This window comes from Mauremys reevesii, linkage group 3 (assembly GCF_016161935.1).
Source record: "Mauremys reevesii isolate NIE-2019 linkage group 3, ASM1616193v1, whole genome shotgun sequence".
In the NCBI taxonomy this organism is placed as follows: Eukaryota; Metazoa; Chordata; order Testudines; family Geoemydidae; genus Mauremys; species Mauremys reevesii.
This window is the reverse complement of record NC_052625.1, coordinates 38,320,779-38,347,699: the sequence shown is the minus strand read 5'-3', so window position 1 is coordinate 38,347,699 and position 26,921 is coordinate 38,320,779. Positions and strand designations below refer to the sequence as shown.

At 39.8% G+C, this 26,921-nt stretch overlaps 1 protein-coding gene across 8 annotated transcripts in view; it reads left to right on the top strand.

The window, feature by feature from the left end:
* Positions 1 to 26,921, top strand: part of THADA (THADA armadillo repeat containing) — a 335,835-nt gene that overhangs the window by 122,682 nt on the left and 186,232 nt on the right. For all 8 annotated transcript variants that reach the window (XM_039529575.1, XM_039529574.1, XM_039529572.1 and 5 more), the window contains exons 27-28: positions 6,577 to 6,666; positions 16,966 to 17,097. In XM_039529575.1, the coding sequence (XP_039385509.1) occupies positions 6,577 to 6,666; positions 16,966 to 17,097 (222 nt within the window). The remainder of the gene's footprint in view (positions 1 to 6,576; positions 6,667 to 16,965; positions 17,098 to 26,921) is intronic.

Genomic DNA, 26,921 nt, shown 5'->3' with positions numbered 1-26,921 from the left:
ATCTTAAAGCCTCTGATACGCCACACAGTCGATGCACAGCACATGTGTGGGGCAACGGGCACTACTATGATCAGTTCTGGCTCCAGTGCATGGCATGCATGTGCACCCACATTTGGAATCCAGATAAGAACCACACATCTTGAAGAACCTACAGTAAGTAAGTAACCCTCTCTTCTACTTGCACAGCCTCATCTTTGTACAATTCCCTTTTGTTTGCAACATTTCCACTAGTGTGCTGTACTATGTTGTTTCCTGTATGGACTGGAATGGGAAGCAGCCAAAGTTGTTGCTTAGGGTGTGTTTACACTGGAGCTGGAGGTGTAATTTCCATTTGGGTAGCCAAAGCTGTGCTACCTCTCAAGCTAGTTTGCTAAAACTAGAAGTGTTGCCATGGTGGCATGAGCAGCAGGAGGATTTAGTCATCAGAGTACAATCCCATCTGAAACACTAGGCACATGCTCAGCCCTGGTCTACCCTATGAGTTTAGGTTGAATTTAGCAGCGTTATATCAATTTAACTCTGCACCTGTCCACATGATGAAGCCGTTTTTTCGACTTAAAGTGCTCTTAAAATCAATTTCTGTACTCCTCCCCCGACAAGGAGATTAGTGCTGAAATCGACCTTGCTGGGTTGAATTTGGGGTAGTGTGGTCGCAATTCGACGGTATTGGCCTCCGAGAGCTATCCCAGAGTGTTCCATTGTGACCGCTCTGGACAGCGCTCTCAACTCAGATGCACTGGCCAGGGAGACAGGAAAAGGTCTGCGAACTTTTGAATCTCATTTCCTGTTTGGCCAGCATGGCAATCTGCAGGTGAGTGCAGATCTCATCAGCAGAGGTGACCATGATGGAGTCCTAGAAACGCAAAAGAGCTCCAGCATGGACCGAACAGGAGGTACTGGATCTGATTGCTGTATGGGGAGATGAATCCGTGCTATCAGAACTCCGTTCCAAAAAACGAAATGCCCAAACATTTGAAAAAATCTCCAAGGGCACGAAGGACAGAGGCTATAACAGGGACCTGCAGCAGTGCCGAGGGAGGGTCAACTGACGACATGGCTTACAGGGAATTAAAATCAACAAGGGGCGTGGGTTTGCATCAAGGAGAAACACACACAACTGTCACACAGAATGGCCCCCTCAAGGATTGAACTCAAAACCTTGGGTGTAGCAGGCCAATGCTCAAAACAATGAGCTATCCCTCCCCCCACTATTCCAGGCAGGACTGAATCTCCATTAAACTTTTCAAGGTGCTCCTGACAAACCTCACTGAAACGATTGTCGGCCGTTGATTTCACGGAGGGAGGGAGTGGGGAGCAAATGAATACAAAACAAATCTGGTGTCTTTCTTGTTTTGATCCACTCCATCTCTCTTATACATCTTAACAGACGGTGCAGTATGACTGCTAGCCATCGTCGTCTCCTGGCTGCTCGCCAGAAGCTGGTGCAGTACGATTGCTAGCCATCGTCGTCTCCTGGCTGCTCGCTAGAAGACAGTGCAGTACGACTGCAGGCAGGACTGAATCTCCAGGAGATGAAACTTAAAAAGAGAATGACCTGAAGTCACTCCCATGTCTGCCCAGGCATCCCTGACTGACCTCACTGAGGTCGGCTAAAAGAGCACCCAGGAGACAATGACGATGGCTACCAATTGTAATGCAACGTCTGCTGCCAAAAGGCAATGAGCTGCTGCTGTGTAGCAATACAGTACCATGTCTGCCAGCACCGAGGAGACGTACGGTGACGGTGAGCTGAGGGGGCTCCATGCTTGCCGTGGTATGGCATCTGCACAGGTAACCCAGGAAAAAAGGCGCGAAACGATTGTCTGCCATTGCTTTCATGGAAGGAGGGAAGGAGGGAGTGCCTGACGACATGTACCCAGAACCACCCGCGACAGTGTTTTTGTCCCATCAGGCATTGGATCTCAACCCAGAATTCCAGTGGGTGGCGGAGACTGCGGGAACTGTGGGATAGCTAACACAGTGCAATGCTCCGGAAGTCGATGCTAGCCTCGGTACTGTGGACGCACTCCACCAAGTTAATTATCTTAATGGTCTTAAGTGGGGACACACACAATCGACTGTGTAAAATCGATTTCTAAAAAATCGACTTCTATAAATTTGATATATTTCGTGGTGTAGACATACCCTCAGGCAGCTAGTCCCCCCTGCTTCCCCCCCAGCCCCCGCTGCTGCAGCTATGTTTCTATATCCAAATTAGCTCGGGTATGTCTGCCAGAGGTGGAAATTACATCTCCAGCTGTAATGAAATTATATCTCCACCTGCTCAGAGGCAGGAGTAAGCACTTCCTCTCACTGTCTTTAGACATGTTTTCTGCAAATACTTGACAAGTAGCAAGTAGGTTTTGAATAGATCCTTTCCTCCCCTCATACAAGATCCGGGCAGCAAACTGAGAGACAGGTTATGTAACTAGCCCAATTCAGTGGCAATTACCTTTTTGATTTTTTTTAATCATCTGAATATCAAGAAACTGCATAAAATTTACATACACTGTATATTGAGCACTTTAAGTTTAATGTTCTAGGAACTTTCACTCTTAGTGCTTAATTTTGATTTCATATTTGGTCACTGAGTTATTTTGTATGTTAAAATGGGCCTATCGTGACATGAACAAACTTTTGACTTAACGAGCTGCTTGTAATTTTTTCTTTTGAGGTGCTCAGCACCCAAAATGCCCATTGAGATCAATGAGAGCTGCAGGTAAAATCAAGACAGTTCTTGTGGGTACCTAAAATAGATGCAGTTATCTTGATAGTGCCAGTCACTATTGGGTGATGCTACATTTTTAGAGCCCCAGGACTGCTACTTCTTTAAGAAAAAAAATGCATATGTTCTTAAAAACAAAACAAAAACAAAACCCCCAGCAAAACTTTGAATATTTATGCCCCCGTTCACCAAAAATTCTCTGTTTCACTCAAGTATTTTCAAGACTTCTGTCCTTTGCAGACACATTTGAAACTATTTGTATATGGTTATAAATCCTTCTGGATATGAAGAAGGCACACATCATTCTTTTTATGCAGTCATCAGAAATCTAGAGAGGACATTTAGTCGTTTTAATAGAAAGAATGTAGATACTACATCTGATGTTGTTTCCCATTAGATGTTTCAGGGGTTAACCCTTGATAACAGTAACCATACTGCCCTCTCTTTGAAAATTTCCACTTTTTCTAAGAGAAAAATGATTTTTTATTTTTGAGAGTAAATAGAATTTTTCACACATTAGACGCGTGGCTGTCTTGGTAACATCTGCTTGGGAATTCTGTCTATTATTACTTGGTGCCTGAATTTGGTATATTAAAATGAAAATGCAATACAGTGTAAAAACTCTTACAGTACTGCTATAATGTAAACAAGCCTCCAGGAACTGGTTACAGTGGTTTCAGTTTGAATTTGCTTGGCTTTCTAGCCATACCTCCAGTTTCTGATCATTCCAGACAATGTAATGCATGGCTGGAAATAATACTTCACAATCGTCTTCTGTTTCCAAGAAGTCAGATTTCAGAGAGAAATTTTTATTTGAGGGGTAAAGGTGGAAAAATAGCAGTAGATTTGATGTTAAGACTTCTCTTGTTGACATTTTTGTTTCAAAATGTCATATTTGCCATAAATATTCTAAAATGGATTATATAATGTGTTTATCTCCTCTGCAAGGAATCCAAAGTCTCTGAATTTGTATTGATGTACATCTACGGTGTGATAGGTTAGATCAGAGGTTCTCAAACTGGTTGTCATGACCCCTCAGGGGGTCGCATGGTTATTACATGGGGGGTCGTGAGCTGTCAGCCTCCATTCCCCAACCCCACTTCGCTTCCAGCATTTATAATAGTGCTGAATATATTTTAAAAGTATTTTTAATTTATAAGTGGGAGGTCTCACTCAGAGGCTCACCAGCATAAGAGCTTGAGAACCACTGGTTTAGATTCTGTTAAAATGAGGTGGAGGTGGAGGATTTCTCTATAGATTTTAATTTATGTGGGCTGACTGGAGTTTAATCCAACTTCTCTATTCTTTAGTCCCAGACTTTTTTTTCATACTGTTCTTTTTTTTTTTTTAGTTTGTGTTTATAGGTATTAACATTTCTTTGGTTTTAGGGATTACGTGCTTGTTGTGAATCCATAAGAAGAGGGTATTATTTCATTAGTTATACCAAATCACCTTTTAAGCTTATGCCCAAGGGCTATATATATTCTGCAGCAAGTTTGACCCAAATACTGTAATAATAATAGGAGATATACTCATCTCCTAGAACTGGAAGGGACCTCGAAAGGTCATCGAGTCCAGCCCCCTGCCTTCACTAGCAGGGCCAAGTACTGATTTTTGCCCCAGATTCCTAAGTGGCCTTCTCAAGGATTGAACTCACAAGCCTGGGTTTAGTAGGTCAATGCTCAAACCACTGAGCTATCCCTGTAGCTAGAGCAGCTGGATTCTGGGCATATCACACTGTAGTAGTTTAGCGATTCTACATGGTATCTTCATAGTAGATTAAGTTTTATTGATTTAAGAAAGGAAAAAGAATGATGTAATCAGTAATATATCCCTTGTGTGTTTAATTTTATGTTAAATATTATTTGTTTTGCACGGCCACTGTGTTTTAAAATGTCAGTGTCCTGCACAGTTTGTACAGAAAATATGTAACCGTGCTGTAGAAATTGGAAGTTTTGGCAGCTTGGTATGGGGACATTTGGCGCTTTTGGCAACTGGGAAGCAGTTTGAGATTGTGGGTTAAGCAATTAGTTGGATGTTTCTGCTAAAATAATTAGTGAAATAGTTAATGTTGATGTTTGAATTACCATCATTACTTCAGTTTACTCTTGATTCACATGTAGAAGATTTTCTTTACAACCATATAGGCTAGAAGCTCAATTTAAAAAAAAAAAAAAAAAGAAATCTTTGGAGCAAAATTCTGTGGCAAATCCTCTGCATATGCCTATAGTTATAGATAGTTTGGGATTTTGGTATACTTTTTATGTGCCTACTGAAATTTTCCTGAACCTTTGCGTTTGAAAGTTTGTTTCCATCTAGGGATCATTTTTGCTGTGTTTACTCTATGGCCTGTGGCTAAGGCATGTTTTGTTAGCTGGGTACTGGATGAGGCTTTGCTGATGTTTGCCATGTGGTGATTTTACTCCTTGCATGGTGGGTTTTTTTGCTTATTTTCACTAAGAATTCATTTTTGCAATTCCTCCCTGTGATTTCGTAGATGCTAGCATGAATCTTTACAGTGAAGCTTTGCTAACGTTTGTTCACGCTTCTTCTTCTTCTTTTTTTTTTTTAAGTAAATCATGTGGTAGAAACATGTTTTACAATTCTGCTTTTTTCTTCTAGTGGTTAATTGTTTAAAAAAATTCAGAACCCCTTTTAATCTGTCTAATGTATATTCTAATTAGGCTCTTTCCTACTATGAGATATGAAATACAGTTTTTGCTGTACAGAGGTGCTAACACAGTTTCCTGGCCAGGGTAGACGGTGTCTGTGTTTATAAAATGGTTTAAAAGGCTGTGTTAAAGCTTATGCTTAGTTTGATTTTATTCAGCGCCATAACTTGAGCTTTGCTGCTTTATTAAGTCTGGTCATTGGTTGAGCTTTGCTGATCATTGGCATAAACTGTATTTTATTTAATTTATGTGCTGGAAATCTGTTTTGAATCTTGTTGTTATGTAGGCTTATAAGGCTGCAAATACACTGGCAAAAATGGGACCTGAAATTTACCACCATGGTCCAATGGTCAGCTTTCAGTTTCACTTGTAAAAGCGATTTAGTCACAGAAGTCAGATTCTGTGACTTCCAAAGACCTCTGTGACTTCAGTCAGCACCCACAGGGAACGGCAGGGTCCCGTGCTGCCTGTGGAGGCAGGGAGCTGTGGGGTACTCCCATGGCCCCAGGTGGAAAGAGCTGGCGGCAACAGGTGCACTCCCCACAGCTCCCAGCCACCGCGGATGGCAGCAGGGACCCCCGCCACTCCCAGGTGCCCTGGGCGGCAGGGGGGACCCCCACTGCTCCTGTCTACCGCAGGTGGCAAGGGTAACCCCCCAGAGCTGTCTGCCTCTGTGGGTGGCAGAGAGGAGTCCTGGAGCTCCCGGTCACCATGGGCGGTAGTGGGGGACCCTTGCAGCTCGGAACTGCCAGCAGAGGGGTGACCCTGGAGCTCTGAGCTCCCACGGGTGGTGGGGGCTCCTGGAGCTCCCAGCCTGCCCGCAGTTGCCCAGGCTCCTCATTTTATCATAGATATTTTTAGTAAAAGTCAGGGACAGGTCATAGACTTCTGTGAATTTTTCATTATTGCCCGTCACCTGTCCGTGACTTTTACTAAAAATATCTGTGACAAAATCTTAGCCTTAGTAATAGCATATGGTAGAAACTGTATTATAGTCAGGGTTGAAAGTGGGCTTGGGCATTTTTACAACCATGTCTTATAACCATGTTGTGAGCTACTACTTTGGGTTATACTCAGGTATTAATAAAAAAAATGAACACTTGTTGGCTAATTGAACATTTTGAGAAGAATAGGTAGTTATAGAACACTAACTGTTGTTCTTTTTTGTCCCTTTTGCAGAATGACAGGGAGGGAGTTTTTCTCTCGGTTTCCAACCCTTTATCCTTTCCTCCTCCAGCAACTGGAAGTTGTAGCCAGGCCTATGGACAGGTAAGAAGATAAGCATGTGGAATTCTACTGAATACAGTGCAATTTAAGGGTGAGGGCGAGGTGGATTTGATTTAAATCACTAGTCAGGAAGGCTCGATTTAATCATGGATTTCTACATAAAAGTGCATTCTTGTTGGTTGTTATAACCTTAATACATATTCTTCACAACTCAGAGATAGATGTAGGTTTCATTTTTAGAAGGAACACACTATACATTTTTTTAAGTGATCTGTTTTTAAAACTTTTTCATATTAGTTTTACAGCTATATCAGAAAATGAATGCTTGTTTGGTTATTTCATTTACCGAAGGTAATTGAAGCAGATATTTATGAAGTCATTGGGAGGTGAACTATCTCACATTCAACAGGTTAATCACTAATGTTTGGAGGAGTTTCTTGCCATGCTGTATTAGGAGGAGAACATCACCAGACAGACATTTAAATTGTTTTATTTAACTAAAACAACAACATTAAATATTCTGGATTTTTTCTTCAACAACAAGCATAATATTTTAACAAAACAAGCATATAAATTTTTGAATTTAGTTAAACATTCAAGTTTTTTGAAATCAGGTTTGTTTTTGTTAAAATTGTTTTTAACTAAAATAGTTAAATGAAATATTAAAAAAAAAAATTAAATTGACTATGTCAGCCAGGTCAACATAAGAAACTTAAAATATTGGCTTCTGCAGCTAACTCAGTCATCTTCACCTTCATTTTCCCATTTGTTCATAATCTGGAAAAGCAAAACAAGCTTTCCTGCTTTTTCAGGTCCCAAACGATTTCTCAATTTGGAATGAATTAGTCTAAAGAAAGAAAATATTCTTTCTACACCGTCAGAAGAAGCTACTGCTGTTAAAAGTGAGATTAGCACTTCAGCAGTCTCTGAATTCAAGTGCCTAAGTGACTTCCACCACTTCACTGGTGTGATTTTTCTTTAAAACATCATCAGCAAACATGTATTTCTTGAATGGTTCACGCTTAGCTCTGAAGTTTATTGTAGTTGGCATTATTGAAGGATGATTGCTGGATGTCCATGTCATAGCCAACTCCTCTTCTTCAGCAATTAAGTTTTGATCCTAGTACTGAGTATTGAGAATATTTGCAAGAAAATGAGCTGGAGATAGTGCTTGTCCCTTTCACTTTTTTAATGCTTGTAATTCAACTTTTTCATTGCATATTTCTCTTTTTAAGATCTCACTCTATTTCTTCAAATTTCAACAGTGTCAGCAATAAAACAGCTATTTCCCTGCATTTTATTCAAGGCTACAAAAATAGGCTTCAGGGTTCTCAGCATGTGTTCAACATTTCTCTTAAGCCCAATGTTGAGAACTTTGGCTGTGACAGTGCCATCTATTTTTTTCACAATTTTGTTCGCAAACTATCATCAGATTAGGCCAGTTCTTGATCTAGTGCTCAAAACAGTCCACTACTGAGTTCCATCACACGTCTTGTGGGAGAGTTAGCTTGGTTCCTCCCACTTTTTTAAGAGCAGCTGCTGCAAAGTGGTTGTTACGGAAGTATTTTGCAATTTCAACATTAGCCTTTATTTCTGGAACACTGAAGTCTTTGGCTAGGAAGTGCATCAAGTGAGCACTGCAACCGTACGTTATTAGCTTGGGATTCTCTCTTCTAAATTTCTTCTCATCTTGGATACATTTGCAGCATTGCCTGTGACCAACCTGCATACTAGACTTGTGAATTTTTGTTCATAGTTTGTTATAGCTTTTACTGCTACTTCTTGTAAGTATTCTGCTATGTGTGCATTTCCTGATGTACCAATTGTTTCTATAAGGAAGGCATTCCCTTCTTCTGTTGTCACACAAGCACAAACAACAGGATCATTGTGGACATTGCTCCACCCATCAAGACTCAGGTTAAGAATTTCACCTTCTAGACCTTTTGCACGCTGCTCAATTTTTCTTTCATACACTTTATTCAGCAATTTGCCTGCGACATCTGCTCTGTTGTGTGGACTGTATCCTGGTCTTAATGACTGAATCATATTAATGAATGTGGGTTCTCAATCATACGGAAAGGAGTTTGTTGTATAAACAAACTGGGCAATTTTTTCATCAATTACCTCTTTTTGTAATCTGCTGGTTCTCATCTCAAACTTATCTATGATTGTTTCTGGATGATGGAGTGGTTTTTTTTTCTTTTTGCTACAGGTGATATACTGTGGCTGTGTGACATACAGGATGTGACTGAAACACTATCATTGGCAAATAATTCTGAAACTATAGAAAATGATGGTGATCTTGAAGGTGGATAGTCTTCAGAATCCTGTATGTTGAAGATGGATTCTCCTAAACAAAACAAGTCAATGCAGTTATTTAATTATTATTACCATACTGCTCATTTAGTAGAATGAGCAGTATTCACAGCAGTAGAACTCGTTGCAGTCACTGACAGTCAGTACTACTTTAAAGGTGAAATTGTAAAAGGAAGATCTGCCTATTTCATCTATTTATTTTTTATCACAACTGCATCTAAAATGATAGTACCGTAGAGTAACAACTATATTTTTTTGCTCAAACATGAGAATTCAAGAATAGTCCAGAAGGAAGACAGGCAGTCCTTAAGAAAGAAGTATGAAATAAAAAAGTTTACCAACCTGAAGATCTTGCATGTTCCTGTCATCATCTTCAATGCAGCTTCCTCCTGAGAAGGAACACTTCTCATGATGTTGTTTCATTCTGGTAATCAGGCCTTGCATTTCTTTGTTGCACTGTTTGCATTTTGCATGCATGCCTGTCTTACCCACAGGTAGAGGAACTTCATTAAAATATTCCCAAACTGGGTCTCTTTCATGGCCTGCTGCCATTATAGGTTTTCCCTTCTAGTGAGAGAATGGTATGGTAGATCTCAACTCAATGAAGGTTACACTCAAAAAGACCTCAAAACTTCTGGAATATGCCACTGAAACAGTTTCACTTTTGTTTCTGCTGCCTGTCTCTCCCTTATCACATTTATCTCCAGACTTCTCCTTGTCCAGATCTATTCTGCCCCCAACAATCTTCTATTCATTGAACTTTTTGAAACTTTGTACTTTTAGAGAGAGGTAAGGGATTGACTCTGTGTACACAAATTTTCAGAGGGACAGTAGGGTTGAGGTCTGTTATTTCTCACCTCTATATACTATTTATTTGTATAAAAACATTGTTGCTGTTAACAAGCATGTTCTTTCTGGAGTCACAAATTCATAGTTTGAGAACTGCAAAACTAAACATCTCTGATGGTATCTTCCAGACTGAGCACTGAGTCCCATTGTGTAGATAGAAAGATTAATCTAAATAAACTATACAGAAGCCCCTGGAACCCTCTAAAATTGGGTCCCTAATCCATGAACTACTGGAACTCATTTACAAAACTTTTCTTAAACATTACATGAATATATTGTCTCATACTATATAATTAGAATTTATAATCCCTATTCCATGATGAGGTATCTTTGAGCTATAATGTATCTTAATTAAAACTGTCTTTAGATAAAAAGCTTTTTGAGGAAAAAACTTATCTAAAAAATCCGATTTTTTGATTTTTTAAAAAAAGAAATCATTGATTTTTATCCACCCTGGGTGAGTGGAAGTGAGTTAGAGGTACTGTTCTGTTGATGTATTGTTAGTAAGACTTTGTCCCTTTCTCTCCCTCAGTGGCTGTTCAAGGGGCACTGTTGTAAAAGAGTAGTGTGTTAGAAGGGGAAAAGTTTAGAAGGATGATCAGGCAGGGCTAGAAGCAGATGGGGCCACTTCAAGAGAATGTCACTGCATTATCCTTCCTGCTGACTGCAAGAGTGAGGGTATTTATATCCTATGCATCCCTGGAGATGCCCTCTTTACTAGGATTGGCTGGCTGCACCTACTCATCCAACTATGAATTTGGCAAAAGGATTGAGTTCCCTCATGACCTGCTGTGGGCGTTGTTTGACAGAAAGCAGGGGCGGCTCTAGGCACCAGCAAACCAAGCTGTTGCCTAGGGCGGCCAAATCTAGGGGGCGGCAGGCTGGGCCGGTGGACCTGCCGCAGTCATGCCTGCGGGAGGTCCACCGGAGCCGCGGACGACCGGACCTGCCGCAGGCATGACTGCGGAGGGGGGCTCGTCCCGCGGCTCGGCTGGACCTCCCGCAGGCATGACTGCGGCAGCTCAAGCGGAGCCGCCGGACCGTGCCCGCGGGAAGAGGGGACCCGCCGCGGGACCGAGGAAGGGCGGCGCAGCACACCGCGCTGCCTGGGGCAGCCTAATTTCTAGAGCCGCCCCTGACAGAAAGCATCCCTTAAAGGGTGTGTGGGATTCCTACATCTAAGACATTGGGGAGGCGACCCTCCTCCTTTTCCTATTCCCCTTTAATGGAGCTGAGGGTTTGGGGCTCCTATTACCGGAACTGAGGGGAGCCAATTCCTCTCCTTTCTGCACTGTACAGTTGTTGCTAGGTACTCCCAGATAATTTAAGTGAATAAAGTTGTAGTCTCATTAAACTATATCCATTGCCTCCTGTATTTCTTCTGGTGTGGTTGAACAATAATATTTAAAAATAGAAGCCTAAAGTTGGACTCCATATCCATATTTAGGCAACTAAGGGTGGGATTTTCAAAAGCACCTAAGTGACTTACAAGGACAAATCCCACTGAAGTCTAAACATGGATTTTAGCCCAGCTTCAGGATTCTACTTTTGAAAATGTTGGCCTGCAGCTTGTTTATCCAGTGCCTATTTCATTGGACACCTGATCTGGATTGGAATCTTTGCGTCCTACTGAAATTCATATATAGTTATTATTTGTATTGCAGTAGCACTCAGAGATTCCAAACAAGATCAGGAATCCACTGAAGTAGGCACTGGATAAACAAGCTACAGGCCAATATCGTCAGAAGCAGAAGCCTAAAGTTGGTCTAAATCCAAGAGCGTATTCCATAGTGCTATAAGTGGTTATTTTAGAACACTTTGAAATACACTGAGTTTTAAGGAAGTTGAAGAAAGCACTATTTGTTTTAGTCTGTAACTGTTTATCACTGTTGGCATTGCTCCACTGAAAATTAAAATCATATCCTCTAGTGGGGGCAATTTTATCCTCTAGTGAGGGTGATTTTAGCGTACCACAACAAGGAATATCTAGCTGTCAGAAAACAGTCCGCAGTGCTTAACTGTTATAACAAATTGCCTTACACACTCTTGTTTGTTATCACCATTACAGTATGCTCATATTCAAATAACACTTTATATTATGCCCCAAAAAACTAAGATAAAGAATGTTAAGATTGCAAAGTGAAGCACTCAAAAGTTAGGAAATGCCCGATTAAGGTTGCTTGTGCAATTTTAATTCAGCTTCCCTGTGAATATGTATTATGATCTAAGTTCCCTGTAATCTGCGTGGCCGTGCAGCAGCCTATTTAGTGCTGTGCAGGTGTCCAGGGAACCTGCTCGGGGACCTGCAGCAGCTGGGGCTCTGCTGCAGTTGGGGCGGCTGGGCTTGGCCCCAGATGTGTCCCAGCCCGGCCCCAGGCACAGCTGGGGCACACGTCCCCAGCTCGGACCCAGCCCTGGCCCCGACCTGCTGGGGCTGGAGAAGGGGCGCCTATCCTGCTCCTGCGGCGGGGAGAGGTGCCTTCCCCTCCCACAGCCCTGATGCTGCAGGGCAATAGAGCGCTGGGGGGAGTCCTCTCCCTGCAGTAGCTCCAGAGCACCCTCCTGCACCCCAAACCCCTCACCCCCGGCCCCACCCCCTAGAGCCCGCACTCCCAGCAGGAGCCCTCACACCCCTGCATCCAACCCTCTGCCCCAGCCCTGAGCCCCCTCCCACACTCCGAATCCCTCGGCTCCACCCCCACCACATGAAATGTAGTCTTTATTATTTATGTCTTTAATTACACAATCATGTACTATTTTTTTCCACAGACCTTTTTTTCCTCATTCACTCAGGCTTTATTTGCCATACACTATTCAAACCCTGCTCTGAATACAAAATTGTTTATTTCTTCACAGGCATTGCTGTGGTGCTCTTGCCACAGTATCTGAGTGCCTCACAAACTTTAATTAATTTATTTTTCCAACCCCCTGTTAGATTAGCTGGTATTATTTTCCCTATTTTCCGAAAAGGGGGAAACACTTGAAACACTTTGGGCTTGATTTTTCAGAGTACTGAGCATTTTTATAGCACAATTCTTCTTCGAGTATTGTCCCTATGGGTGCTCCACTGAAGGTGTGTGTGCATCCCTATGCTGCTGATTGGAAAGTTTCAATAACATTCCATCTCACCTGCACACATGCAGCTCCCCGCCTGCCATGAGGCTAGCCAGCATATATGGATTTCCTCCTCAGTTTCTTTTCAACCGCCCTTGCTAGTACTAAGAGCTATTCGTTCACGGATCATTAACTCCCTATAGTTTTGTAAATTTTGGCTTCCCTTGAAGCCTTTTTCTTTTAGTACCTTGTTTGTTTTCAGTTGGCCATGCCAAAAAAATAAAAATAAATAAAAGAAAAAGAAGAAAGGGTTTGCCTCCTGCCAACTCCGGTGGGGTGGCCCCCCCCAGACAAGGGTGCCTGGCTCTCCTGCAAAGAATCCATCCCAGTGACAGATGGACATTTGCAGTGCATTTGCTGCCTGAGGGAAAAACACAGTCCACAAAAATGTGATTGGTGCCAGCAGTTAAAACCCAGGTCCAGGAAGGACAGAGAGTTAAAGCTTGAACTCCTGCTCATAGTCTGCCCTTCAACCTCCAGACTGCTGGTGAGAGCTATCGCCGCAACCTTCTACACTGAAGGCAAGTGATACCAAGGAGATGAGCCACTCACTCAAGACCACTAAGAGAAGGTCTGTGAGTCCCCATAGTGAGCCGCAATCAAGGTGGAAGCAATCGCTGGCTCCATTGGTATCATCGGTACCAACGGCGCCAATGCTGTCTAGAGGTGGTACCCAGGGCACACGGTACTGAGCCGACAGAGCAAGTCAATTGTCCATGCCCATCAGGTCTTTGGGCACAAGAAGTACTGGTACCACATGGGCATGAAAAACATGGAAGATCTGCCCCAGGGAACATCAATGTGGGCATCGGTATTAGCACTGACCCCTGGTGCACGTGGCACCAATGGACCATATGACTAGATCCATGTCTCTGTCTCCGGTACAAGTCTCTCGGCACTGACAACCACCGGCACTGATATTGTGTGCACCGGCAGATCTCTCAATGTCTGATGCACCGGACTCGCCCCTACTCAGTGCCAGGGCTCCGGTGCCAAATTCTCCCAGAGCATTGGATTCAATGACCTCTCCATGCCGTGCACCACCTTTCTCTTCATCAGAGTCAGATTGTGAGGAAGAGGACTTGGGTTCCTACCACTCATCCTACCCACCATACTGGTCCCAATTTCATCATGGACACCAGGCATACTGCCCGCCTGACTCTCAACCTCCATGGTACCAGCCTCCAGACCCCTACCCTCAATGGCCATATTGGGACTCCTGGCGGGCCCAGAGGCAACAAGACTCCCAGGCTCCTAGTGTGGCATACCAGCAGGCAAGGAGACACCCTTCTTCAGCTGTGGTGTCAAAGGGTTTGGAACCTCCTGAGCAACTGGGAGAGGAAGTTGAAGCTGAGGCAGAAAGAGAAAGCACCCCTCAAGCTTGTCTCTCATCGTCCTCACCTGATGAGACGGTGATGCCCCCTCCGCCATCCATGGCAGATTATTTTAAACCATTCCAGAATTTAGCTCAGAGGGTGGTAGAAGTCCCGCAGATACAACTGCATGAAGTGACTGAGGCTCACCACACACTAGTGAATATTCAACACTTTTTTACCTCTGCCAGAGTGCTCCTGCCAGTTAATGAGGTGTTCCTGGATCCTGCTAGAGTTATATGGCAGACCCCTGTGTCCATCCCGCCAACATGCTAATGGGCTAACAAAAGGTATTATGTGCCAGTGAAGGACATAGAATTTTTATTTTTGCACCCACCTCCAAATTCCATTATTGGGGATGCAGTTAATTCTAGGGGGCCACCAATACCAGTTTAAATCCGCCCCGTATAACTGAGATGGGAACCGCTTGGACCTGTTTGGCAGAAAAGCGTATTCATCATCCATTCTTCAGTTCTAGATGGCTAATTACCAGGCCTTGCTGGCCAAATGTGACTACCAGAACTATGTGAAACTGTTTATTGATCAGTTCCTGGACTCCCACAACGACCAATTTATGGCCATAATTAACGAGGGTGTTAATTCGCTGATGGCGAAAACGTCTCTCCAGTCTGCACTGAACCCAAAAATGAGAAACACACAGTTAGTGCCCAACTGTGAATCTTTTGGTTTCGGTGATTTGCCTAACATCACTTGGGAACTCTGTGGCACACATAGGGATAGAATCCAGTTCTCCAGGGCAGCATTTAGCTGCCTTGATTATGAGAACATCCTTTGTCTTTGTGCAATATCTTGCTTTGTTCACTACACACCTTCCAGCTTCTTTAACAGGTGGGGCAGGGTTCCTACAGACAGCAATGCTCTTCATTACACAACCCTGCCTGTGCAAAGTGAGGCATTGGTCCTCAGAAAAAATAGTATGTGATCATGTAATTAAAGACTGTAATATTAGGCTTGGAAGGATTATTTTTACTGGTAAATGTCAATACACATCAGTTTCACCATGAACACACAAACTGATGAAAAAAATTTCCATCAATAGAGATCAAAATGTACAGTCAGAACAATTCTGCTTGAGAATTTACTAGATTTTGATATAAGGATATTTACTTTGTATATTTTAACACACAATGTTGACAATATATGTTTTAGTGAGGATAAAGGTTTAACTTTTTGAATCTCAACGTTTATTGTCACGAGACACAGCTGAAAATTTAAATAGATAAAAAGAGGAAAAAATGCTAAAAACAAAAACAAAAAAGCACTTGAATTCTGCCAAACCTAATCATAGTGCATAAGCAGACAAATTAAGTTTGCATGTGCAACTTTAGTTCTGGCATTTCCTAATTTTTAAGTATTTGAATTTGGAACATTACATGCAAAAACACATTAAAAAGCATTATTAATTTCCTAATTAAAAAAACCTGAAGAAACAGAATTTCTGTCATGTGGAACAATATTGACCTCAGCTTGGATCTCGAGCTAGATTCGGACCTTTAGATCTGTACCACAGGCCTCTACCGTTTGAACTAACAGAGTAACTTGTAGCATTTGTACGCTGTTAACATTTATGAGGGCCAGCCACTAGAAGTAGGTCTGACACACAGTTTGCCAGTGGGTTTAACAGCTATTTGCTGACAGCAGAAAAATGTAGAGACTCAGTACTCCTAGGTTCAGTTCCATGTTCTGGAGGGGAATGTGTTCCACTCCTATGGCCCTGGTTCTCTCTCCCCACCCCCAGAGCCTATCGACTCCCCTTTGCCTCACTCCTGCTTTCCTCTCCCTCTGCTCTTATATACACACCTACCTCCATCTGCCATGCTCCCAATGCCCACAAATCTTCTGGTTTTTACATTTGTAAATCCTTAAATGTATTGAAATAAACTACGCCAACATGAGCACATTACATCATTATAACTGCATCTGTACGAGTTGATTGCACCAATTTAGTTGTATCGGTTTTTACATCAATATGGTTAAATTGGTATAAAAACTGATTACACCTGCCTTAAAGCCTTTCCACTGAACAATCTTAACTGATCTTTTGCATGTAATAGCTTGGCATGTTAGTTGTTTTGCCTGTTGGATTTAATATCAAAATATGCTTTATAGTTGTCTTTAGTTTTTAACTTGGGCTATACAGACACCAGCATTCCAAAGTAAAACCTGCAGGACACCACATGCTAGTTTTCCTGCCTATCTGAAGATAGATGTATTTTGTTCTCATGCTTTCATATTGTATTGATCAAACTTTCTCAATTTCCCAATTCATTGGGAAGTGTTACCTGTTCAGTTTTTTAAGTCAGGTTAGACAATAAGTATGTAATGTAATGCACCAACTCTTTTGCCAACCTCTTCTGTTTCTTTTTTGTACTTCATCTTATTTTCCTAGAGTTGGTATATATAAAAAGGGATTTGATTGATTCACTGAGCTATCTGGGTGTCTCACACATGCATTTGAAATGAAATAACTCCTATCATGTGTAGGGCCCTATATTTAAAGGTTGAAAGTTTTTTTTGTTTTTTAAAGAGGAATAGTAGAAGGATGTGTAATTTACTTAAATCTCTACTTTGCAACATTTTCTGATATACCAGGGCCAATTATTGGTGTTAGCAGACATGTTTAAGGATAATGTCTTTAACCAGATACCTCTTAATTTTTTTCATTTAGTGAAACTGGTGAGTTGAAGCTCCATCCAAGTTTGTTTCTTTTGCTTTTGATCCTGGGCAAGCTGTATCCTTCTCCAATGGATGGCACTTATTCAGCTCTCAGCATGGCACCGTTTGTTCCTTTTATTATGAGGTGAGGTACATATTTCAAAAGAATTTTCTACGCTTACTAGAAAACATTCTCTGGTGTTTTTTTTCATATGAAGAGAAGCATAGTTTTTTAATATACTTTTCAGCATATTTCAAAATGCTTTGTAAATGTGTTAGTTACCATTTAGTTGAAATAACTCATGAAAAAAACTGTTACTTTAATAGTTGTTTGCAGTGTTTTTGTAGCCATGTTGTGTCCCAGGATATTAGAGAGACAAGGTTTATGAGGCAATATCTTTTATTGGACTAACTTCTGTTGGTGAAAGAGACAAGCTTGTGAGCTACACAGCTGAAAAAGAACTCTGTGTAGCTCACAAGCTTGTCTTTCACCAACAGAAGTTGGTCCAATAAAAGCTGTTATCTCACACACCTGGTCTTTGTTACTCTGATACTATATTAGATCAAAAGTTCTTGATTACATTTTAATACCTATTTTATTTTCACTGGGTTAAGAAAAAGACTAGGGTAAACAATTCTCATGCCAGTCACTGCAGGGATCAGAGACACTTTCCCCTCATGTACAGCATTGCACAATTAATTGGTTAGCTGCATTGTGGGTTTTTTTTAACTTTCATCTGAAGCATGATGTATGATATGGTCCCTACCAGAGACTGTACACTAGAATTGATGGATGAAATTGATTGACTATTCTGTGATCGGGAGAGTAAGTCTAATGCTGCTGATCTTTAAGAAGAATGTTTTCAACTCCTGTGGAATGGATTTAGATGTTCATTTCCCATAAAAAATTATGGGAGTTGTATATTTGATCCACTGTGCATGGTGTGGGAAACATAATGCTAAAAAAATTAATTGCTTCCATGTGGAGAGAGAATTATGGTTTTCAAATACTTTTTTTGCTCTTGGGTAATATGGTGAAAGAAAACAGGACTGGAGGTTGGGAAAGAAATTAGAATAGTTCTTAAGTACAGAGGAGGGCTTAAATGCCCTACCAGCTATGGGAAAATAGATTTTACAGTCCAAAATATTACTCCTTAAGCTTGGAAAGTTCATTATTAAATCTATTAGAGCAGTAAAAGAAGTTAAACATGTTTCTGCCCCAAGTCTTGTGATCATTATTTAAGCTGCTATTTACAGTGGAAAACAATAGTAGCTCTGCCTGTTTATCTCTCAGCAGATATGACATTAAAGCATAGTGTCTTGATTACCACAGCGTTGCTCAGTGTTTGTAGATAAACTCAATTTACCATATACTGTTTCTAAAAACAAGAACTGAAATAACAGAAGTTTATCTAAAATGTTTCTACCATTCCTGAATCTCAAACGTTTATCTATAGATCCATCTAGAGGGGCATTTATTAGTTAGGTCATTTAAGCTATATTCTGCCTTCATACCATATGCTACTTCACTGAAGTTTTATATATGGTCTAGAGTAGAAAACAGTGCCTGTCAAACATTCATTTATGCTATTTTTTCAGTTTACCTATTCTGTTTTTCATGTTCAGTCTGCATTCTGATTGGTTACTCTTAGTGAGAATGTAAGCAACATAAAGCTTCAGCATTGCTGTCCTCCTTAACAACTGCTGTGAACATTTTTTGGACCTGTCACCATTAAGCCTTTTCACAGAGATGTTATGGAACAAATAAAATATATTTGAATTAAAAACTCAAGACATTAAGAGATCTATATCACCAGGGACTTGCCTTCCTTAACTCCTATCGACTATAAAGACATCTGTATGGACATCTGTAAGGAGAGCAAAGAGATTTGTTTTTAAGATTTTCTTTCTGTTGAACATGGGCAATAAATTAGTTACACTTTTAACAAATTGGTCTAAGGCTAGAAAAAAGTAGTGACATCTTTCAATTTCCTGTCTGATACTTAGCAAATTGCTGACTTTTTACAGTTGTCTTGAGCTATACTGAAAACACTGTAGCCTTTTTAAAAAATCACATTGTGTTTAACCTGACATTCTTGATTGCGTATCATTATATAATTTGTTTTTTTTAAATGTACATAAACACTTCTGTGGATGCATTGATAATTAGTTAATTTCAACCTCTGTGTGCATTATCTGTGATTTACAGAGGTGAATCACCTAGGGAAGGATACTTTAATTCCTTCCTTTAAATTTTCCCCTTGCACAAGGGCAAATGAGCCAAAGTAAAAGTACCTCTTTTCTGAATATTTCTGATTCCTTTTAAGATTGCAGGTGCCAGTGAAGATTGTTGTGAAGTAATTCTAAGTGAGGATCAAAGAGAAAGTATAGTACCAAAGGATGTTAATCAACAATATACTAAACCAGCATACGTTAGTCATCCTTTGAATCTCCCCATGTAGATATATTCATCTATCTATATCTATATCTATATATCTCTATAGATGAATGTGTGTGTATATAATTACTTGGCAATCCAATACAATTATAAAATGTAATTGCTATATTTTATACATCATATAGTTTTATATGATTTCAAGTTCTGTAGAGCTCTAACATCACATTTTATAGAGGATAGATATTATATATGCAACGAGAGACAGAGGGAGTGAATGAACAGTATAACGTAGCTGATCTTTATCCCTACACACAATAAAGTGGCATTCATTTATTGATCTGAGAGAATGAACTGAGTACTTAGTGTGTTTGCAAGAAAACAGGCAGCTCCCTTAACAATACTGTACTTGCTTGGAAGATTTCTAATTAGGCTTTTGAACAGTTTCAGTTAGCTAAAGTGGAATTTTCCATCTAGTGGGAGTAGAGTTAAGGTCGCTCTGACCGTGCTGAAATGAATTGCACGATAGGAGTAGGATTAAATGCTGCAAGGACAAATCTCGGTCTCCCTGTAATACATATACTTTCTACTCCCTGCTAAACTAGGACATTTGATTGCCTATCTACATTTCTGTTAAAAGTACGTGGTTTTTTTCCTCCAGATGTTTTATTTGGAAGAGAACACATTGATTCACAACTTATCATCTCACTTTTTAAGATATTTGAAAGAAGTTGTTTTAGAGCTAGATATGTCTGACGTACTGATTACTTTTTAGCATGATGGAATGTTCAGAATGTTTTTGATTAATGAGGGAGGTAATCTGGAGGTGACATTTTAACTATAAAACGAAAACACTTCAAAAAAAATTCTTAGCTGTTAAAGTGATCCAAATTTTAATGACGCTTGTATCCATGCCCTCCTCAATGCAACGTTATTCATGAAGTGCTTAATATTGTTGGCTGAATTCTCCGTGGGAATAAATCAGTGTTCCTGTGGAATGGTGGTGAGACTCTAGCCCTCTACTCTTAAGGGCAGGTTTCAAAGCAGAATCATGAGTAATATAAATCATTAAAGGAAATGCATTCTGTGGAGAAAGTTTCATTAGAAATACAGAAATCTTGCTAAGTATTTAATATTTTTTAAATGTCACCATTGCTACATCATGGGAAATCTGTGATTGGATCTTTCTATTAAAGCACATATTATAACAGCTTAAAGGGTTGGAAAACCCCGTAAAAGAAAATCACACATGCCGTTTTATTTTTGAAAGTGTGGTGTAGTTCAGAGAACAGCTGGTCCTTGTTTCTGCTTTACCTTTGTTCAAGTATTGCTCTACTACATTTTGATTTTGAACATAAAGTATAGTAAGCTTGGAGAAAGTGTAGAGGAAGAGGGTGCCTGACTCGAATACAGAGGAGAGGAATGCTAGTCTGGGGATGGGGAGAAGTAGTAGTTTGTGACTGAGAACTGGGGGTGTGTGTGGGAGGGAGAGGCAAGTGAGACTGGAGGCATATGGCAGTGGAGGGGTGCAGGAGAAAGCGAGAAAAACAGGGACGGATAGTTATCAGAGTGGTGGGACAAGGAGACAGGGACTGGGAACCAGGGTGGGAAGCTGCAAGCCAGCGCAGGAGGAGGAAGAGTGAGTCAGAAAAGTCCTAGGTATGGTATAAGAACCTAAATAAAGAGGTACTTGTAGGTGGGCCTGGGAAAATAGCTCCAAGATCTATGCATATGTGAATCGAAACCTTTACTAAGAGGGTGCTACAGGTCTTCAGGATTAGTGACTGAACAGGGCCTACATTGCAGGTCTGCAGCTTGCCTGGAGGATGGGGGTGGAGCCCCTCCACTAAAGCTTGATTACATGCATTTTATGAAGTGTGTGTAGAGACAGGCTCTTTCACATTAAGGGTATGGCTGCTAGAGGTTACTCTTTCCAACTTGAGATAGTTAATCTGTGTCAACTGGAAATTAGTTATCAGGATCACACCCTATTAGTCTGGATACTCCACAAACATTTGTTGCAGGTTTGTGGCCTCAGTTAACTCAGGTTTTTGAAAAACCAAAACAAAACCCTGTAATATAGATGTAGGCTATGTGGTTTGCGCTACAGCTGCAGTATACTTACATAATTTAATATTCCAGAAATTAACTACATTCTGAACTGTATTTATCCAAAAAATAGACTGTAAGCAGGAAATAGGTAGCTGTTTTTAAACTAAATTAGACTAGCACAGAGTATTTTGTAGGTATATTGAACATGATTAATTTAGGAGTGAGCTGCAAGCTTGATACAAGAGATCTGGTTCTTTCCAGTTAACAGTCTAAAAGGAGGTTCACTCCCAAGAGTCCTATCAAAAGCTGTTCAGAGATTAATTAGCCTTGTGTGTGTCTGAGCCAATATTTGATAAACTATTTTAAGCAACATGACGGTATTACTGAAATATTGTCTTGTGTATTGAAATACGTATTTGTTCTAGTTCTGGTAGAAATACTAGCGTGAATAGTAATGTATTATAGTTAATACTGAATATAATTGTTTATGGGCTAGGACAAGTCAAAGCTTACCTTGACTGATGTTTACTTGAAGTTTAAATAGAATCACCTTCACTTGTGCCTTGTTGATGGTTTGTATATAGAATGAATTTCCTCTTAATGGGCTTTCTGATCAGTAAAATATTTTTTCTGATGTTGAATAACTTTCACCATAAAGATATGTAATCAATTTGTTCCCAAAACACAGATTTTTTTAAACATTATAGGTATATATGCCATAATTATGATTGTAGCGCCTATGAGCCCAGCCATGGACCAGCTCTCGTGCGCTAAGTAATGTTCTAACTGTACTAATTGTGCTGATTTGCAGTTAACTAATTTGTCTCCCAGTTGTTTTTCACTTCACTAACTAACAGCTGCCATTCCAATGTAACTACTTTGTCTCACTATATCACCTGTATTTCTCTATCCTTCTCCAGGCTTTTCCCTTCATCTATCCCCACCACTCACCTTCCCAAATTCCCCCTATCTTCTCTCCTGTCTTCATCACTCTGTTCACCTCAATTCCATACATGTAAGGGGAAAGCTATCACAATGATAATTAACAGCTATCACTTCTGAACAATAAATTCAATTACTTTTAAAAACCATGGAGCCTCCAGGATGCCCATACAAAGCCTATAAGCTCATTGTAACCATTGTGTTACCATTCCTGTAACCCATTATTGTAAACCACTTATTTTGTTAAGCTTGGTTGTATGAATGTGTGAGTAAGGATTTGCAGGATTGAACACTTGAATTGTAAACTTGTTAGAGGAGTCCAATTTTCAGAAGTTTTGAGCATCCATAACTCTCATGGACTTTTTAATTCCATGTGAAAATGAGAGTGGCGCTTATTTATCTAAAGGAACTATATGGCTCTCTAAATATTAGTTTTTGTTACTTTTCATAAACACGTTTCATTATTTTTAAAAGGAAATTATGATGAATCTTCACTAGCAAGTGGTTAATTTTTTTCTTTGTATTTAGAGAAACTTAACCTCCATAGACAGCTTGTATTGCTTAGATAGCATTATCGCTCACATCAGTAACTTATGGTAAATTGTTTTTTCAGTAAGTGCCTGATACTGCTCCCATTGAAGTTAGTGGCAAAACTCTCATTCACTCCATAGGGACCAGGTCTGGGCCCACAATGAGTAACAGAGCAACAAACTCAAAATGTAAAATGAAAAGTGTTTGTAAGGCTATAAAGTACACAGTCAAAATTTTCAAATTTAGGTACCTAAAGTTAGACTCCTAAATTTGTTTTTAGGTACCTAAATAGCATTGGCTTGATTTTCAGATATGCTAAGTACTCACAGTTTCCTTTTCAACTCAACAGCTACATTAAAAGGAGGAAGCTACATAATCTCAGAGAAAAGTAAACTAGTGCAGATCTTGTCCTGTCCTGAGAGATCTACAGTACATTTTTTGAGATTCTATAATTTTATTGAAAACTTCGTTAGTAACTTTATTTAGGAAAAATATTTCTGCAAACATTTTTGGTGTCTTAGATATTGTAATTGAAAAATATTCCTTATTTATTTATTTACTTTGTTTAAAAAAAAAAGAGATTCTCTGATTTTGATTTCTTCCTTATGTGCAGTTGCTTATGTTGACTTAACTATTTCGTCCTGTATTTGACTGGTACAGTATTTAACTGACTTTCTCACCTCCAAACCGTAGTACCCCTTTGAGAAGTGGCCAGTGTAGATTGCTACAGAGCTGTGTAACAATGTGGCTCTCTCTACCTTACAGCCTTTTTCATTTTGCTGTATTTTAGCATATTATGGCACCAACAGGAAACTTGATGCCAAAAACCTGCCTGATTGCAACTGCCAATGCTATGAGATAGAGATTTTATCAACAACCAACAGAAATTTCTGTTGGGATAAACGTTCAGCGTGATATGAAGAGAAATACACTTGTTGAAGCCAGTTTTACATTAATACAACTGTTGTGAGTTACTATTGTTAATTTAAAGTCTGTCCCTAAGTCTCTGTGTTAAAATGTAGACATCCTTCTTTTTTGTTTGTTTTTTATATTAGCTGGTCCATATGATTGGTTTAAGTTGTAGTTGGCTGGAATTATTTTTAGTATTTGGAATGTGAATGATGCAAAAATATTAGAAATATTCAGTTCTTGCTAAGGAAGCTCGTTGGGCCCATTTGTAATTTTACTACAACAGCAACTATCATCTTTAGTGTAGTTCGGGCTTCCAAAACCTATAACCTGATGTAAGTACAGAGAAAAATATATAGATGTAGATACATAATATAAAAATCATGTATATCCTGTTGTAAAATGTGGATTTTTTACATTTGTATTATGTTTTTCTATGCTAAATACTTATTGTGAGAGCACGTTTATATGTATTTTTGTTTGGTGCAAAACCTTCTTAGACAATAGTATAAATATTTCTTTTGACGGGCCTAGGATGCGAGTTCATTTGAGATGAAACAAAGTGACAAATACACTAAGACTATCAAAAAAAAAAGGCTAGTAAAAATCTGCTACTCTTAAGTGTTAGCTTTTGAGTATAGTAGCCAGTGTTTGAGCAAGTGATCAGATCTGCACATAACTCTCAAATGTATCTGAAAATACAATTTTTGGAAGCTAGTGGCAGCTGTTGGCATGCCCATTTCTGCATATCAGCTTTCTCTGACATCCAGGCTTATTTCTTTTAGAAATTTTAACAGCTCTCCATACAATAAACATAAAAACGGAACTGTGCTTTTCAATTGATTTGCACAGTGGCAGTGGTTGAGCAGACAGTGAAATGCTTACTTTCTGTTGATGGTGTATGGGAGAGATGCTTGCACTGCTCATCAAAAGTGGGCATGATTTTCTGACTTTTCAGAGAAATATATACTAAATGTCAGTGCAATAGGAGAAAGGCTTATTGGAAATGATAGGATAAATTAAAATCTTCTGGAAATATTTGCTTTAATCTTGAATATAGGTTTTCCTCTTAGATGTTGTAACTTGCTGTATTTAGTTTACACAATTAAGTCCCAGTCCAGCAAAGCACTGAAGGACAAGCTTAACTTTAAGCACAGGAGTAGTCCAGTGAAATTAGTGAGTCTACTCATACACTTAAAGTTAGCATTTGATTAAGTGCTTTGCTGGACCAGAGACATTTAGTCACATAACCTTCCTTCACAACAGTATACACAGGAAAGGGCAGAAAAATAGAAAGAAAATTGACAAAAATGGAAAGTAAATACTGCATGTTCCTCAACTAATTTCAGATTAAAGTCAAAATGCACGCAGACCAATTATAATGCATGTGAATCCCAGGAATGAGCAACTGAAGGTAAAAAATTTGATGCTTAATTTGTCTCCCTTTGGATACATTAGTTCTTGGATGATATAAAATTCTATGTGGAGCCCTTTAAATCATTTAAAGTATAATTAATATTCACCCCTGTTTACTCTAGGTTGGTTTCACAGCTGTGATCATTTATGAAGATATGTTTTTATTCATAAATGAAGTAAAAATTGAGTCTCTGAGAAGACAGGATAGAAAAGAATTATTTGCAAAATCTTTAGTTGCATAATACATTTGATCACAGCAGAAATTATTTTGTGACCCTAGCATATTATTTGTGGATACAAGAAATGCAGGAAAAGTCTCTCTCATATAAAATCAGAGATTTTGTGCCAAGCAGGTTGTAGCCATTGTTGGGGAGGTAAGGACACCACTGTAAGACTGAAATACCTGCACATAGACAGTAAACTGAAAACGAATCTCATTGCCCATCTCTTTTGATAGCCATACACAAATAACAAGAGCTCCCACAGTCCTAATTAAAGATTGTATATAGTTTGCTTCAGCATTAGTCCGCTCTCTTCTCAGAGTGTACTCACATGTTTATGGGCCTGATCCAAAGCCAATTGAAACTTTGGATCAGACTCTGTATATCTTGTGCCTCAAGAAACCAGTAACTTGCTTCCCCATTGAGGATTAGATTCTGTATAGAATCACTGACTTTCAAGTCATTTGACAGCCTTCACAGGTGTACATTGTGGAATATTCTTCAGTCGTACAGAATCCCAGTGAAAGTCATCAACATCAAGGCCACATACAGAGATGTGAAGTGCTCTGTAAGGGTGAACAACCAGATAGCAGAGTGGTTCAGTGTGGACACTGGCATGACAGAAGGCAGTATTTTATTTCCACAGTTGTTTGGAATTGCCATAGATTGGATAATGAACACATGTATTATCAACACAGATTCCAGTCTGGCATGGGTAGATGGCAAATGCCTAGAAGATTTAGGCTTTGCTGCTGATATTGTGCTATGAACAACACCCCAAAAAGCTACAAAGAAAGACAAACAATATGGCAAACATAGGAGGCCTACCAGTGTTCAAAATTAGTTATTCAAAAAAACACATTCTTGAAATCTAGATGTAAGGCAGTAATATCATATTAGAAGGCAAAAATATCAAGAAAATATAACAGTTCACCTACACAGGCAGCACCATATAAGTCCTTAAGAAGGAAGTGACAGCAAAAATAGGAAAGACCTCCACAGCATTTACAAAACTCAACAACATCTGGAAATCAGATATACCGCACCAAAACAAAACTGAGAATTTTCAGTTCTAATGTAATCTCGAGGCTACCATGCAGCTCAAGAGCTGGAGATTTACTGAAATGTTGGACAGTAAACTAGATGGCTTCTAGATTATTTATCCTCTTAAGGAAAGATATTTTCTCATTGATTTTCTCCAATATCAATGAGGAATCTAAGAGGAATAGTGTGGATCTACCACAAAAATAAATGCCTATGAAAGATTCTGAGCATCGGAAAGCCTCTGTCACCCGTGAAGAGATCTAATAAATTATCAACCAGCAGCTCATTTCTACCAGAAGCAGAAGGAAGCGCTGGACATCTGTGGGGCATGTACTCTAAATGCCAAAACACAGACTGCCATGTCAACAAAAACTGTAAGAAGAACGCTTAGCAAGCAGGGTAGAATAGACTATTTTAACACCACAGAGCAAATGGAAGCAGCAGCAAATGACAGAGAAA